The 18,462-nt window shown below is 36.1% G+C and overlaps 1 protein-coding gene across 5 annotated transcripts in view; it reads right to left on the bottom strand.

The window, feature by feature from the left end:
* The window catches only part of FXR1 (FMR1 autosomal homolog 1), a 64,887-nt gene that overhangs the window by 28,532 nt on the left and 17,893 nt on the right, over positions 1-18,462 (bottom strand). For all 5 annotated transcript variants that reach the window (XM_055308103.1, XM_055308104.1, XM_055308105.1 and 2 more), the window contains exons 2-4: positions 13,555-13,607; positions 11,978-12,071; positions 69-140 (exon numbers count right to left, since the gene is read on the bottom strand). In XM_055308103.1, coding sequence (XP_055164078.1) covers positions 69-140; positions 11,978-12,071; positions 13,555-13,607 — 219 coding nt within the window. The remainder of the gene's footprint in view (positions 1-68; positions 141-11,977; positions 12,072-13,554; positions 13,608-18,462) is intronic.

Genomic DNA, 18,462 nt, shown 5'->3' with positions numbered 1-18,462 from the left:
TTACAGAAACCAAGAGTTGAGGTATTTCCTTGGAAACTAGTCACAAAGCAAGTGTAAATATCACTTACTTCTCCTTTCATCATTCGAACTTTAGCCAACCACCATCCACATGGTTCTTGGTCATTTGCTCTTGAATATACCTGAGAAGAGAAAAAAAAAAAAAGGCCTTTATCCATTTATTCTGAAATATTTCAACATTATAATGACTTATTAAAAATGCAAAATCCCACTAAACTCTACAATCAAAAATGCCACTGCACTAAAAGTGCACTAAAACATAATTTAGGGAGTCACATGTGTTTAAATTTTACTACTGAAAAACAAAACAACCCTTTTTGGGCAATTTGGCTCCTTGGAAATCTAATTCCAAATTCATGAGTGTTTCCAAACATAAATTATTAAAGAATGCTTCTCACAAAGCAGTTTAATATAGTATAAAACTGAGTTCTTTCAATTTGTCAATACTATTCATCTTTAAGCACTATTCTGATGATTCAAGTATCAGACACAAGGATATGCTAAAACTAATTAAAGACATTTTAAATCTCATAATGCTATTTTTAGAATGCTAAAATAAACAGCTGTTTTCAAAAAGTAAGAAATCCAATTTTAAAACCTTCAAGGATAGGATTCCTTCCTGACGAAACTACATCAAATGCAGTAAAATTGTTCTGTTGAACAATAAATTTAAATTATACACATTTAGTACATCTAGCAAGGTACAAAAGTATCTTATAAACCTCTTTTGTGGGGCAGCCCCGGTGGCGCAGCGGTTTAGCGCCGCCTGCGGCCCGGGGCGTGATCCTGGAGACCCTAGATCGAGTCCCATGTCAGGCTCTCTGCATGGAGCTTGCTTCTCCCTCTGCCTGTGTCTCTGCCTCTCTCTCTCTCTGCATCTCTACGAATGAATAAATAAAAATCTTTAAAAAAAAATAATAAAAAAATAAACCGGGATCCCTGGGTGGCGCAGGGGTTTGGCGCCTGCCTTTGGCCCAGGGCGCGATCCTGGAGACCCGGGATCGAATCCCATGTTGGGCTCCCAGTGCATGGAGCCTGCTTCTCCCTCTGCCTGTGTCTGTCTCTCTGTTTCTCTCTCTCTCTGTGACTATCATAAATAAATAAAAATTAAAAAATAAATAAACCTCTTTTGTGAAAAAAAATCTTCTATGCCCTGTATTCATAATTATCAGGTATTTTGTAAAGTAACACATTAAGAAAGTTTCCTTTCAAGGATTAGAGTTATTTCTTATGGTACAGTATCTTGATCTATTTTTCAATACGTGGAAAACTAGGGGGATGGAAGAAAAGACAACCAAGAGGAACTCCATAAAAATCTTTATTATATGACCGAAGGAGGTCTCTGCAGAGGAAGACAAGAAATCTACCAACATACATTAACACTTATCTTTGGTTAAATGCAAACAACTACTGATAATAAGCAAAGTTTTGGAATGCTGGAACCTTCACTGAAGTGATCAGAGAATAATCTGGGAAGTGGGGGAATACTAGAAATGTAACTGGATATTCAAGCCAAAAGCTCATAATCAACTTCACTGTGCACCATAATCAGAAAGAAGACCAACATAACAGTCAGGCTCCACTGGACTCAATTTTAGCTTTGCATTTCTTTATGACCAAATCTATTTGTAACTCTTATCTTTTCTTATACGTCTCCAAAAAAAAACAGTAAATTTTACTTCTTTTTTAGATTAAAACAAAATTCATCCTATCTTGCAAATTATTTTATGTATCCAGTGGAACCTCTTATAAACCTACAAGGAAATCTAATGATCTTGTTTTTTTCTGTATCTTGAAACACTTTACTATTTCATCATCATTCATCAATTATTCTCAACTATGCTACAAAAAATGGCTAGAAAAGAGAAGAATGATGGTATCACCTGGAAGAACACAACAGTGAAATATAGCGTTACTACTGCATCATCCTGTAGTTTCTTTACTGCATAGTCTTTCAAGAAATAATAAAAAGACTGGAGACATCATTCTTGCAGTCTGCTTTTGGTTTTCACTCAACAGTTAAGAATTCAGAATTTTTAATTTTCCACCCATAACTGCAAAGACAAAATTCACAGAGGAAGGGCTTTCACAATTATCAGAGGAATCAGGACTGATGAAGAGACAGATAATAGCACGCTAGATTCTAATGGTGAATGTGAAATTATAAGCAGAATCTCCCACCATGAAGCCTCCAGATGATGAATATTCCCAAACAATATACTTCTGAAGAGAAAAAGGAAATTTAGTATCCTCACCCAGTTAATCATTCAAACTGGGACAAAATCCTGCAACAAGACTCTGGACCATTCTGTTTTTCTAAAAGGACATGTGACCATATCCTCTCATCTTTTATGATTGTGCACCAAAATGTACCTCACACAATTCCTAAGTGGACAAATGCCAAAGGCAGCTGTGTATGCAAAGATGACTAGAAAGAAACAAATGATGGAGACATGCAAAAAACTCAATGGATTAGTCGATGCAATTGGTTAAATTTGAAAATGATATAATTAAAGCACAAGAATGATTATGCTCTCTGTTCAATAAAATTAGAAGCCACTAAAATTAGTTCCAAAATATTCTTAAAGTACTGCATTATAATAATTCAAGTATAAGATGAATCAGAATGAAATGATCAACTAGAACTTACTGGATGTGTTTTAAATTTGGTATCAGTATTTGTAAGATGAATTTATTCTGGGTTTAGGCATAATAGCTTATGTGTAATAAGTAATATTTTAGAGACCTGTACTCATTTTAGGTATATGCATTATCAAAACCAGGAAAATATGGAATAAAAAGTTCTTTTTGCCATGTCTTTTTAAAGATTTATTTTATTCCAGAAAGAGAGAGATGGGAATGTGGGGGGGAAGGGGTGTGGAGGGAGGAGAGAGAAGCTCAAGTAGACTCTGCTCTGAGCAGAGAGCCCCAACAGGGCAGGCTTGATCTCCACCACCATGAGACCAGACCTGAGCAAAATCCAAGAGTCAAATGCTTAATTGTGCCACCTGTGCCAAGGCACCCCTGTATTTTCCAAATACTCATTAAGATACTTAATGTTGATCTTCAGCACCCTTTTATTAACGTCTGCAAAATTACATGTAAACATACTTAAATTTTTTTTAAATGGCTACTGGACCCAAGTGGTTAAGTGATGATGACCATTTTCCCAAGTATGACACAGGTTAAAAGAAAACCCTCAGAACAAGAGAGAAAGTGCCCATTCCAAGTACTGTTTCAGAAAGGCAGTTCATCTAAACGGACTGGAGTTATCTCTTGGTAACCTAGTGAATAGGTGCCTGAAAAGGTTGGGGGGGTGGAAAGAGTCTTTAAATTACCTAAATCCCTTTGTTCTAATTCCATTTTCACCAAAACACAAATTTCTAAGGAATGTGGCTTCCTATGTGAGCTTACCACCAAAAAAGAGAATAAACCATTCTGGACTGCCTTGAGGCAGCAGCTCTCATTGAACCTTACAATGCTAGATTCCATTTTATACTTATTCTACCTCCGTAAGCTACACTACTAACTTTACTCCTGAAAGACAAAGCCACTCTCATTAAGTCAACTAAATCCAAGTTCCTGAACTTGAATCAAAAACTTTGAATGTGGGGCAGCCCGGGTAGCTCAGCGGTTTAGCGCCGCCTTCAGCCCAGGGCCTGATCCTGGAGACCCGGGATCGAGTCCCACGTCAGGCTCCTGCATGGAGCCTGCTTCTCCCTCTGCCTGTGTCTCTGCCTCTCTTTCTCTCTGTGTGTGTCATGAATAAATAAATAAATAAAATCTTAAAAAAAAAAAGTAACTGAAATGGATTAAAGACCTGTGAGACCTGAAACCATAAAACTCCTAAAAAACAGAGGCAATAATCTCTAAAAAAAAAAAAAAAAAAAAAAAAAAAAAAACTTTGAATGTGGCTCCACTTGAGTGTAGTGGGCCCAACCACATTCTTTCCAAAATGAACAGTATTATCTCACACAATAAAAAATCACTTTAATGACCCAGCATTAAAACTGTGCCCTAGTATACTGTGTCCCAGACGTCGATTACTATATTTATTACTGCATCATTGAAGTAGGAGTAGCTCATAGAAACTCTTTATTCAGACTTTAAATTTCCAAACTATTCCCAAGGAGCAAATCACACTCTCAAGCAATAGCCCTCATTATTTTAACATTCTAAGTTTCTACAAATCCAAAGAAGAGCTTTTTAAAAAGACCAGAAAGTACCCATGAGAGACCTAAAAACAAAACAGTACTCAGGCTGAATAAGTCCAATTTTATGGAGTGGAGGATGGAACATGAAGAATCAAATTCCAAAATTCTACTTCAGGGTTCTTTCTGCCAAATAACTCTAAGTCAAACCTTATTAAAAATGGCCTCTAAATTATAGCACACAACCAAACTATTACTTTAATGGAACTCCAGTCTGGATCCTAATGTTATCAACCTTTCAGGTTAATAATGTTCAATATGGGGACGCCTGGGTGGCTCAGTGGTGGAGCATCGTCTGCCTTTGGCTCAGGGCGTGATCCTAGGAGTCCTGGGACTGAATTCCACATCGGGCAGGGAGCCCAGTTCTCCTCCCTCTGCCTGTGTCTCTGCCTCTCTCTGTGTCTCTCATGAGTAAATAAAATCTTTAAAAAATAAGTAAATAAAATTTAAATTTTTTTAAAAAAATCATGTTCAGCTATGCTTTTCAAAATCACAACAAATATGTTCAAATATGAACACCAAAAATCAAGAAATTTTACCAGTTTTCACCAAATTCCTTATAAAGAAAATTTCTAAGTAACATTAACCATTAAACTGAACACTTAATCATAACAGCTGATTTTATAACTATGAGATACATTTATTGAGTACTGTTCCTCTATACCCACTATTTCATCTCATTACAATCATAAAGCATTATGAAGAAATGGAAAATGTACATCAGGAAAGCAAGTTTAATATCTAGAACACACTAATGTGATTTATCTACCTATAAAGCAGTGTTTTCTCATTTATATACTTTGCTGATACTTTTAACAAATGGGTTTAAGTCTTAGAAATAATGTTTACAAAAAAAAAAAAGAAATAATGTTTACCACTTCTTTAACATATGCAAATCTCCCAAGCACTAAGATTAACAATAGGCTTGGCATTATAAGACTAATTACAGATAAGTAAATTTCAGATGAGTAGCAAGAATCAATTTGAGACTTTTCTTAAGGTAAAATGGAAGCTACGTGTATTAAAAAATACTGAATTTAAAATTTTTTACGGTGCACACCTGAGTGGCCCAGTGGGTTATAAACATCTGACTCTTGATTTCAGCTCAGGTCATGATCTCAAGATTGTGAGACTGAGCCCTGCACTGGGCTCCATGGTCAGAATGGGGTCCACTTCAGATTCATTCTCTCTCTCCTCTTCTCTCCACTCACATGGGCTCAGTTGCCCCCCCCCCACCAACCGATAATTTTTTTTTTTAACTTTAAGGTAAAGGAGCATCTTATCCCAAATTATTATTACCCTGATTTCTCAAAACATCTATCCCAACATTATAATTAAAATATAAAGACACATAATGTGGGCAGCCAGGGTGGTACAGCGGTTTAGCACCGCCTTCAGCCCAGGGCGTGATCCTGGAGACCCGGGATAGAGTCCCATGTCAGGCTCCCTGCATGGAGCCTGCTTCTCCCTCTGCCTGTGTCTCTGTACCTCTTTCTCTCTCATGAATAAATAAAATCTAAAAAAAAAAAAAAGACACATAATGTCCAACAATCCACATAATAGATGAAACAAAAGGCATATGCCAAGAACAAAAACTTGCCTCTTATCTCAATCAGAAAATATCACAATTAAAAAAGAAAAGTTTTTTAATCAAATATGATAAAGAGGAAAACCTAAAAAACCTTGTAAAATTATATACTGGCTTAAGTGTCAAGCTAATCTGCTAAACAAAGCAGGTATCTATAATAAAAGACAAAACACTTCACATGTGAAATCACTGGGGAAAAAACACTTGCTACTGCACTTCCCGTATCCCAGGATACTATAATATATATCCAGCTTAACAAAATCTAAAGAAGGGGACCCCTGGGTGGCTCAGCAATTTAGCTCCTGCCTTTGGCTCAGGGCAAGATTTTGGAGTTCCGGAATCAAGTCCCACATCAGGCTCTCTTCATGGAGCCTGCTTCTCCCTCTGCCTGTGTCTCTCATGAATAAATAAAATCTTTAAAAAAAGAAAATCTAAAGAAATCATTTCCCCATTACTTCCAGGTTCCATAATCACCTACTGAAAAAATTTAATTGTATAAAAATGTTAAAAATTTTAAAACATACGCTGCTTTTTAAAGTCAAAGCAAAAGCCATTAAGAAAAAAAAATGCCACTAAGAGTTTAAAAATAAAGCTTTGAATTTTAAACCTTTCAAATACATCTTTCTCTTATAAATCATATGGTGTTTTCTTGAGGACATTAGACCATGACACTAATTTATGTTCTATTAATTCCACATAAGCCTCACAAGTTGACTGGAAAGATAAACCTCAAGTAGCTAAACATTTTTAAAATTGTAAAATTTTAGGATAAACCAAATCAAATTGTCAATATTCAACCATTCCTAAGCTACAAGAATGAAACTTTCATGACTGAAAACATTTTATTTTATTTTTTTTTAATTTTTATTTATTTATGATAGTCACAGAGAGAGAGAGAGAGAGAGAGAGAGAGAGAGAGGCAGAGACATAGGCAGAGGGAGAAGCAGGCTCCATGCACCGGGAGCCCGACATGGGATTCGATCCGGGTCTCCAGGATCGTGCCCTGGGCCAAAAGGCAGGCGCTAAACCGCTGCGCCACCCAGGGATCCCTGAAAACTTTTTAAAAATATTTTATTTATTCATGAGAGACAGAGAGAGAAGGGCAAAGAGAGAAGAGCAGAGACAGAGGCATAGGGAGAAGCAGGCTCCTCACAGGGAGCCTGAAGTGAACCTGGATCACAGGACCCCAGGATCACATCATGAGCCGAAGGCAGACACTCAACCCGAGCCATCCAGGAACCCCTCATGACTGAATTTTAAATAAATGACTGAAAAGTTCAATAAAAAGCTCTCTCCTGTATCTTTTTTGTTCTAAATCCATTATTGATGGCCAAATCAAAGTCACCTTTCCCTTCTTAAAAGAGGAAGGATTCCTGGAGGTGCAAAAGATCAAGAGTTTTAAATCTGGCAAAAAACTGTCAACACCATGTTAATACAGCATAATATATGAGAAAATAACACTCAAGACAAAAACTGGAACTGCTCCTCGGCTTCCCAACCTTCAGGCTATATGACCTTGGAAAGCTTCATAAAGTATTCAAAGAGTTTAAAAAAGGCCCTCAAGAGACTGTTATGTCAAATGGAGATAATCTGTTTTAAAAGCCAGTTAGGGGGTACCTTGGGTGCCTCAGCCAGTTAAGAGCCTGCCTTTGGCTCAGGTCACGATCCCAGGGTCCTAGGATCAAGCCCTGGGTCAGGTCCCCTGCTTACTATCCTCCTTCTTGTGCACACCCATGTGTACTCTCTCTCTCAAATAAATAAAATCTTAAAATTTAAAAAAAAAAAGTTACATATATATATATATGTTACTGCTATATTAAGCAGTAAGCTGTTATTACTGCTATATGGTATGCAACTGGCAGAACAGCGGCTGATGACTTAACTCTAGAGAAAAGAATCAAATTAGATTAAAAACCTAAATACTCCTGGGGGCACTGGGGTGGCTGTCAGTGGTGTCTGGCTCTTGATTTCAGCTCAGGTCATGATCTAAGGGTCATGGGAATGAGTCCATCATCAGAGACTCTGCTTGGGGGTGTCCTGTTTGAGATTTTTCTCTTTCCCCCTCTCCCTCTGCTCCCTCCCCAACATGAGCTCACATGTGCACAGTCTCTGTCTAAAGTAAATCTTAAAAAAAAAAAAACAAAAAAAAAAAAACTGAATATTCCTTAAAACAAAAAAGATACAAGCTACAGAAATACTGAAAAGAGTATCTTGGATGCCACACCAAAAAAAATTCAGCAAATTGGAATAAAATATTACTTCTTCATGGGTAAAGCCATTAAATACACTTTTTTATTGCCTGGGAGAAAGCATAACAGAAAAAAAAAAAAAACTATTCACAAAGCCCAAAACTTTCCTACATTAAAATATGCATAGACAAAAAACCCCCACAAAATTCACAGAAATGGCTAATAGCTGAAAAACTAAAAGATGCTCCCAAAAAATAAGATAAAAGATGCTCCGTATCTCTAGTGATCAAAGAAATAAACACTCAAAAGACATCAGCTTCCTCCTATCAGGTTTATGAAACTTTATAGATTAATAATAACCCAGCCAATCGATCTATGAGGATATAAACACCTTCACATGTTACCAAAAGTATGAAGTACTAAATCAAATACATTTTTGGAGGGTAAAATTGGTACATTTTGGCACCATCAGAAATTTAAATATACGTGGCTTCCAATTTCGCAAGTGAACCATTTAGATTCCACAGTATCAGAAAATGGTTTACCATAAGGACATTAACTCTCTTTTTTTGTTGTTGTTTTTTTTTGGCAATAGTAAATCTGCCAATAATTTCAATTTCTTCTAATTATGATACGTCTATTAAAAAATATTATGAGGTGGTTAGAACAAAATCAGGCAAATCTAAATCACAAATATATACCATATTCCCAATTTCTGTGATACACAGACACACACCACTGTGGTAAATGAGATTTAAGCTAGGGTTCACACACAAGCATACCTACACTGAGAAGGAAAGTTCACTTTTACTTAATATAATTCTGTATCATTTTTTTACATTAAACTTTATTTGAATTTAAAGAGGGAGGAAATTTAAAAGAGAACTACCCTAAGACCCAGTAATCACACCACTCTGTATTTCCTCAAAGAATACAAAAACACTAATTCAAAGGGATATATACGCACCCCTATTGTTTACTGCAGGATTATTTATAATAGCCAAACTATGGAAACAAGCCCAAGTGTGTACCGACTGAAGAATGGACAAAGAAGATGTGGTATACACAACACACACACACACACACACACACACACACACACACACGAGTATTATTCAGCCACAAAAAGAATGAAATCTTGCCATTTGCAATGACATGGATGGAGCTAGAGAGTGATGTTAAGCAAAATAAACTAGTCAGAGAAAGGTAAATGCCACATGATTTCACTCCTAGGTGAAATTTAAGGAATAAAACAAAGGAAAAACTAACTATAGAGAATAATCAGATGGTTATCATAGGGAAGTGGGGTGGGGGAATGGGTAAAAGAGATGAAGGGGATTTTGGATACACTTATCTTGATGAGCACTGAGTAATATACATGGACCTACTGAATCACTACATTGTACCCTAGAAACTAAGGTAACACTGTATGTTAACTACACCAGAAATAAAAATTTTTTTAATTTAAAAATTTCGAAAAAGGTGTAAGGAATTTTCATGAATTTTTTTGGTTCAAAATGTAAAGCACTAACAACCATAATTCCTAAACATTCCAAATCAAACAAACAGGTTCCTAAAACTAACGGTGGCCAAAAAAAAAGAAAAACTACAAAGGAAAAGCCAATAAATCAGTGGGTGGCAAGATCAATTTTAGACTTCTTTATGTGAAGTTTCAAATTTTTCAGAAGTGGAAAAAAGTGACATCATCTTACTTTCAGATAATGATTCTTACAATTTAAGGAGCAAATTTCACTAAGACTGAACCATAAAACACAATGTGAAATAAGATACTCTGCAATCATCAATTTTCAAATCATGCCATCTCTTACATCAATATTTTGTACACAGCTGGGGAGGCAGGCCAAAAAGATGGTCCAGAAACTGGACAGGAACTTCTTAGTCTAAGACACGCAAAAAGCACAACAAAACACCATCATGAGCATACCATCAAGTTTTTACTTTAATCTGAGCCTTTATACTATCCTTGAATATGTAAACAACAATTTAAAAAGTATGAAAAGGGATGCCTGGGTGGCTCCGCGGTTGAGCATCTGCCTTCCACCCAGGGCATGATCCTGGAGTCCCGGGATCAAGTCCCACATTGGGCTCCTTGCATGGAGCCTGCTTCTCCCTCTGCCTGTGTCTCTGCCTCTCTCTCTCTCTCATGAATAAATGAATAAAAACTTTAAAAAAATAAAATAAATAAAAAGTATGAAAAGCACTAGTCTCAGAATTGACCACCACACATTTCTAATTCTAGAACATTTCCAAAATGAAGTCATTTCTTGCTTGACCTGACTCATCACCAGAATTCCAAAAGAAAAAAACTTCTAAAATTAGAAATAAATTTTGAAAAATGAAAACAAATCATACCTTTTATCCATCCCTACAAAAGATGGGGATTAGAGAAGGATACAATATTGAGAAAACCATTTTCCCTGGAGTCTAAAAGTCCAAGTGAACAAGCACAGTAGCGATCAGCAGCATCACCACTACAGTTCATAGTACCCACTAGTAATGTATTTCACACTTAATTTTCAGCACTGGCCACTTTGTTTCCCTTTGTCTTCCCATACCATCCAAAGACACAAATACACACCACACCTAAGCTACAGTTACAGGTCTCCTTAGGAAAAAAGCTGTTAGTTCCCACTTTTGGTGGAATTGAACTACGAAAGAAAAAAGTGAAGGCTATATATACCGTTAGGGAGTGAGGCTCATGGTATCCTGATACAAGTTATAATATGTTTTGATTTAGCAAAAGCCAAAGAGTGGCCAGTGAACTTAGAGCAAGTAAATAAAATCTAGGCCAAATTTTAGAATGGAAAGTAGTTCAGGCTGCCAGGGATTAAAAATGCCACAATTCTTTGGTTCCTAGCATGTAACATCTACAATTAATGGGAATTCAAAATTTACCATAAAAATTACAAAATATAAAAAAGGCAGATAACTGAATTCATGTGCAAAGTGCTCAGAACATTACCTGGCACAGAGGATGTACTGGTAAGTGCTTATAAAAATATTTAGATATTTCATCTGTTATCGGTTCTCCTATACCTCCAGTTCCCTTAACACTACCCTACATAAGCTAAGTACAAATGAGATTTGAAGTATCTTCCAATATTATCAAATCAACTCCCTGTGAGAAATATATTTAGTCTAGTAGAGCACCTTGAAAGAATTACATCATCTCTTAAAAACTACAAATCAAATTTTCTATCTCCAACAAACTCACACCTCTAATAATTATTTCCACATTTCACATAACATCAGGAATATTTAACGTTAACATATTGAAAATAGACATCCATACTCTAGTAAGCATGAAAAAAATCAATATACAAAGAAGTGGCAGCATATGATCCCACTTTTATTTTTAAAAATAGGGAAGGGAGAGCCTGGGAATGACAAAAATGGAGAACAGTGTTTTTTCTTCCTCTCAGCAGTAATTCCTGTTTAGTCCTTTTTGTTTTTCTGTACTTTTTAAATTTTCTGGACATTCCTAAACTATTCAACAAGACAGTAGGGTAATTATAACATTTCACAGTTTTACATATCAACTATATTAATAACTGCCATAATAAAGGTATTAATATGCTATAGATATACTAAGAAAAAAACACAAAAAATTTTAAATTAGCAAAAAGGAAAACAGCAATTAACACTACAGAGCGCTCTGTGCCAGATTTTATACAAAACAATTCAGTACTATACTATCATTCTTAACTCCCAAATTATGTTCATTTTAGTGGCAAAGACACTTGACTAAGGCCACAAAGCTAAAAATGGTATAAAGCTGAGACACGAATCCTAGCTCTGACTCAAAAACTCAAGCCCTGCCATATTACACAGCCAATAACAGACTCGAGAAAAGGAATTAGATTTATTCTCTATTAGCTAAACAGATTTTCCTACAAGAATACTTATTTAAAAGGGGGGGGCACACAAGAAAATAAGCTTAAAATACATACCTCTACTTCATCTCCTTCACTAATTTCTTTTTTTATGTCAGGTGGTGGTGGTAATCTAACTTCATTAAATGGAACCTGGCGTTCTGGCTGCCAGCTGAAAGATGAGAAAAGGAATTCATAATTTTGAAATAACTATTGTAAAAGCCTCTATATGAAAGCTATACAGTCTATGCTTAGTGGTGCGTATTTTTTGAGTTAATCATTTAGCTTTCCCTAATTAAAAGCTTCATTCGTAGTATATATTTTTCCAAGTCATTAATTTGTTGAGGTAAAACGTTTTGCATGACTCTTGATGAAGTTTATAAATTAACATCAACCATAATTATGTATTACCATCCAAATTACTCATCCTAAGGAAATGGTACATTTTTCTAAAAATGAAATAGGCTAAGTACATAATGTCACATCTACATTATCAATAAAGAATTGTGCAACCAACTTATTTCAAACCATTTTACAATCTTATGACCTATCAAAGAAACAGAATTTCAGAGCTTATAAAATGTTAACTGCGTTCTTTGTGTATATGTCCACAGAAATGCAGAAAATCAGTTATTTTGCATAACTGAACTACAATATTTAATTTTCTTACAAAGAATTTACTTTTCTGCAATGGATACACATATTAATATTAAAACTTGGGAAAAGCTGACTTTCATGTTTGAAGCAATTATGACCATATTAAAACAAATTTGGCTGTTGCTTAACCTTTTTTGTGTCATATTGTATAAACTGGATTGATAAAGTTAAAAATTCTTCTCTACTCTAAGTTCTAATAGGTCATTCATATGCCTGGGAGTTATATAGCACATAAAAATGCACATAAATTCCTATAGCTTCCAACTGCAAATGCTGGGCAAAACATCAGGAGACAAGATTCGTGGGTGCTTTCGTTTCACCATTACTATCTAAATGGCAGTTGCTCAAAGACAGGAATCATCCCAACACTTGTTTCTACATGAAACAGCTGCTGGGCAGTTATCTTTTCAGGTCGTTCCAGAAGCAGCTTAAAAGTGAAAGCTGAAGACTTCTTTTCTGACCTTCAATTATACAGTGCTCCTTTATAACTCTTCCAAACCAAACCCAATATACGTACGGTCTTTCACATTTTTAAAACAAGACCTAGACCCTACAACAACTGTAAAACTCATACTATTCCTAATATCAAGTTTAAATTAAAGGCGGCCCCAATACATATTCTGACTACTAGCAGCCATTTGGAAGACCTATATCATTTCATCATTCTGGCATTTTAAGAATTAAGCATAGTATAATCCCATTTGTGCCATCTACTTCTGCAAAAAAAAAAAAAACTAATTCATGTTTACACATGTTTTGGCAAAAGGAAGGAAGCAAAGAAAGAAGATGAAAAAAGTGACAGTATATTGTGCGGAGAAAAACAGGTGAAAAGTTATCAAAACAAGGACTACCTGAAATGAAGAGATGATCTAACAACCAAAGACCTCTACCCAAAAGCAAAATCATTTTCCACTGGCAATAGGAACACCCAAAAGCAAACATGAATTTACACAATCAATCTTTAAAATTAAGATCTCTATCGATAAAAAATGACATACTTGTTCTCAAAAACAACTGTGAGGGAGTCTTCATGAACATCTTTGATAAATCCCTGCAAAAAAAAAAACAAAAACATTATCAAAAGCATGTCAATATCCAATTAAACATTACATCAGGGGTGCCTCGCTGGCTTGATCAGTAGGGCATACAACTTCTGATCCCAGGGTTGTGAGTCCAAGCCCCACTTTGGGTGTAGACTGCACATCAAAGAATTACATTAACTCTAAAAGCCTGTAATCAGACATACAAATATGGAATACCAAAAAGAACAAAAAGATTGGAATTAGGCATACATGAGTTTGATTTCCATCTCCATCATTTATCAGCTATCCAACCTCAGAATTTACTTAGTCTCTCTCAATCTGTTTTTACATATGTAGTGTCACCTAATTCGGGATTAGAAAAAAAATGATGTGGGGATGGATCCCTGGGTGGCTCAGTGGTTTAGCACCTGCCTTTGGCCCAGGGCGCGATCCTGGAGTCCCAGGATCGAGTCCCGCGTCAACCTCCAGGAATGGAGCCTGCTTCTCCCTCCTCCTGGGTCTCTGCCTCTATCATGAATAAATAAATAAATATTAAAAAAAAAAAAAAGAAAATTATGTACAGCCCTAAAACACCATAGGCATTAGTTGATATTCAAACTGAGCAAGGTTGTCTTTAAGTGTTACTTAAAGAATAACTCTGTGAATACTTAAAGAATACTCTGTGAATAAGAGTTCAGGCTCTTAAAATCAGGCTGCCAGGGTTCAAATCCCAAGCTCTAGCACTTACACATTCTTGGACACAGTTTTAACCTAATGATTCATTACAGCATCATTCCTCATGGAATTACAAGAATTAAGAAATGTCATGTTCACCATAGTACTTGGTGAATTTACAAATATCCTAAGTATTATACTGCACCATTAGTAAAAAGCATAACTACGTTTTGAATACTAATGTTCTGTTAATTTAATCTTATTTTTCCTACCAATTTCCCTCCCTCCTTCACTTAAAAATTTAAAAAACTAAACTATAGTAAGTATATTCTCTCAAAATCATTTTGGAATAAAGATTCACAATAAAAATCAGTGGTCATTTTCTAGTCTTAAAATTAATTTTGAAACTAGTTATTTTTGAGGTGCCTAGGTGGCTCAGTTAGTTGGGCATCTCTGCCTTTGGCTCAAGTCATGGTCTCAGGGTCCTGAGCTTCGACCCCTCATCAGCCTCCCTGCTCGGCGGGAGGTCTGCTTCTCCTCCCTCTGCTGTTCCCGCTGCTTTGTTCTCTTTCTCTTGCTGTGTCAAATGAATGAATAAAATCTTTTTTAAAAGTGAAATTAGTATTTTTTAATCTATCTTCCATTGATTGATACAGCTGAAAGAAATCTTAAGATCGGTCATTCAAGAAAGAGCAAAGGAGGGATCCCTGGGTGGCGCAGCGGTTTGGCGCCTGCCTTTGGCCCAGGGTGCGATCCTGGAGACCCAGGATCGAATCCCACATTGGGCTCCCGGTGCATGGAGCCTGCTTCTCCCTCTGCCTATGTCTCTGCCTCTCTCTCTCTCTCTCTCTCTCTCTCTCTATCATAAATAAAAAAAAAAGAAAGAGCAAAGGACTTCAGTGTAAAATAAATGTTCAAACACTTGCTCAGCCACTCCACTTGGCAGTTCTATGATTACAATTGACATTAAGCAACACTTTATATTACTGTGGAGAAGGACTGCAAAGTTCTCAACCTTAGTCAAATGCTTACACACACACTCTGAGACACAGAGTACTCACTAAATAATTTTCCAAAACATCTTTATCACACCACACTTCATAATATCCACTAAATACTAGCTAAATAAACACACTTGCAGTACCTGGTTAAAACAAGGCAGAAATGAACATTTCCAGTTTCCTTCATCTTCCTCCCCCAAAAGTCCACGGAGTAAATACACTAAAAACTTTAAAGCATAAAACCAAGAATAAAGAGGACAAAGAGAGGGATCCCTGGGTGGCGCAGCGGTTTAGCGCCTGCCTTTGGCCCAGGGCGCGATCCTGGAGACCCAGGATCGAATCCCACGTCGGGCTCCCGGTGCATGGAGCCTGCTTCTCCCTCTGCCTGTGTCTCTGCCTCTCTCTCTCTCTCTCTCTCTGTCTCTCTGTGACTATCGTAAATAAATTAAAAAAAAAAAAAAAAAAAGAGGACAAAGAGAAAAGAAAAAATTGCAACAAAATTCTGGAAATTTACAAAATAGATGGAAGAGTATCAGTAATTTAAAAACAAAGCTATCATTACTAATAATGAAATGCTTATTATATATCAGATATTATTCTAAGCAAATAGCAAACCAAGAACTAAAACAAACTGATAATGGAAAAACTGAAAAGCAAGCAGATTACTACCAAACCAGAAAATCCTAGGAAATGAAGACAGAAACTCTTGGAAAGGAGAGGGTAACAGATGTGACTAAATATAAAAATCATCTTTCTTAATAACGTAAGACTCACCAATCACAGAACATAGGTAACCAATATATTTAAATCAGTGCCCTACTCTCACGTTTGTTAGTCAATTGCATGATTTTGTATTGGTTCTGATCTCACACCCCAGCTTCAAATGTCTATTATCTGCTTTATTTGTGTGCTATAGGACATTTCAATGCAAATTTCCTCATATGAAGCATAAACTCTGAATATATTCCTTTCAAGAATGCTATACCAGCTCCTGCCATGTAATTCCAGGCCATTTTTTTTTTATTCCTTTCTTCCCTAAAGCTAAAAATTAAGAGCTGCCATTCCAGTTCTGATTATCTGATCCTGCTATAATAATGACAGTCTGGCCAGTTTCTTTATTTCTAGTAGGGTCAGCCTCATCACCTTCTGCAATCATTTTGGTCAGCACTTTCATAGTTAGGTTACCAGCAAATCTATCTCTATTAATACCCTTAACATTTGTAAGGAGTATTTCAGGAACAGAATTTCGTAGTTCGTGAATATGAAAGTAAAGCACACCTTTAGAGGTCAGTCCTTTTAAACTTTCACTGAAGTTTTCTACTTCTTCACAAACAACTTTCAGAATCTACAGTGTTTCACTGAAAAATCTTTGCCATTTCTGTTTAATTTATACAATGAGTTTCTTGAAGTCAGAGGTCCAAGCCGCTGGGAAATTCTACCCTTTATTACAATAAAAACCTATCTTTCTACCTGAAAATCAACACTTAATCAACTCTTCCCAATCCATCCCTTTACTTCCACCACCATCATCAGCTTTATTTGGGTGCACATTTTCCACAAACTTTAAGAAAAAAAATACAACCCTTGTAGACAACCTACACTAATTACTAACGTCCTCCAAACATAAAATTAAATAGATTGAGAATGAACAGTTAAGCAAACATGTTTTAATCCCCAAACCCTAGATTCTAGGGTTAAGTTGCTTTTCTAATGACCAGATCTCTATGAAATTGTGTCTATCTAATGCAGGACTCAGTCATCACTTCTCAGGGTTTTTCTGTATGCTCAAAGTCACTAGAATGACGATGCTAGGTCCCTAATACTTAAGACCCAAAATGGCAGGGTCAGGTCTAAATCTTTGAGCGAGGGGACACTAAGTAACAATGGTAACAGTGGTCTGCACAGGATAACGACAGTCTCCACAACTTCTGTCCCTTCTGTGTTCTAGTCCAGCCTTTGGGGACTTTGTGTCTCTTCCTAGTCATCATTCATCTGTCCCAGGACCTGTTATTTCTCAGAACAAAATCTTTTACATTTCCTTCTCTTCTTCCCAAATACACAAATATGAAGATTCCAAAGCATCGTTATAAAATGGTCCCCTTGTTTATAAATCAAACTCTTAAGTATCACCAGTAAGCAACAAAGCAGTATAACACATCAAAAATGTAATAAAAGTATCTTTAGAATGTTGTCCCCAACAAAGAAATAAATATTACATAGTAAAAACCCAGGAATGCCACAAACTATGTGTAAAATGCAGGTAAGGGACAGGGCAAAGAAAACAGCAAGAATCCCTGAGCTATAGAAGTATTATTTGAAGAACCAATTTTTTCAAAAGCAATATAGCCTTAAAAAGAAAGGGGCAGGGGAGAGACACGTGGGTGGCTCAACCGTTGAGCATATGCCTTAGGCTCAGGGCGTGATCTCGGAGTTCCCTGCATGGAACCTGCTTCTCCCTCTTCCCAGGTCTCTGCCCCTCTCTCCCTGTATCTCTCATGAATAAATAAAACCTTAAAAAAAAAAAAAAAAAAAACTTCAATAAGGTGGCAAGTTAACCAATAATCAGTTTGCTCTCTAGATAAAACAATAAGCAGGTGGAAAATAAAACACAAAAACTAATCTAACAATAGCAATGAAAAAAAATCTTAGGAACACCTTCAACACCTTCAATACAACAAAAATGTACGGGACCTGTGCACAGAAACCTTTGAAATTCAACAACTGAATAAAAATAAAATAGTCAGGAAAACGTAAATCATCACATCCTTAGATCTTGATGTAAAAATTTTATTTTTTTTTATGTAAAAATTTTAAATGCCTCTAAAGGAGACTCCACTAAAATACTAAAGAGTGCATGATTGTGTTGAGGGTAAAGAGGTTACTCTTAATAAAATTACATCAAAATCTATTTTTAAAACAAGTTAAAACACTCAAAAAGGAAACTTTTAAATGGGAGTAGAGAGTAAAGAAGATATGCTAACCTACGAATATTAAAGCTTATTTTAAAGCTACAACCATGGGGGGTGGGGGTGAATGGGTGACGGGCACGGTGGGGGACACTTGACGGGATGAGCACTGGGTGTTATTCTGTATGTTGGTAAATTGAACACCAATAAAAATTAATTTATAAAAAAAAATAAAATAAAATAAAAAAATAAAAAAAATAAAAATAAAGCTACAACCATCAAGACCAAAGAAATACATTTTA

The sequence above is a fragment of the Nyctereutes procyonoides genome, unplaced genomic scaffold (genome assembly GCF_905146905.1).
Source record: "Nyctereutes procyonoides isolate TBG_1078 unplaced genomic scaffold, NYPRO_anot_genome, whole genome shotgun sequence".
NCBI lineage: Eukaryota > Metazoa > Chordata > Mammalia > Carnivora > Canidae > Nyctereutes > Nyctereutes procyonoides.
The sequence above is the reverse complement of the archived record's forward strand: the minus strand, read 5'-3'. Positions and strand labels throughout refer to the sequence as shown.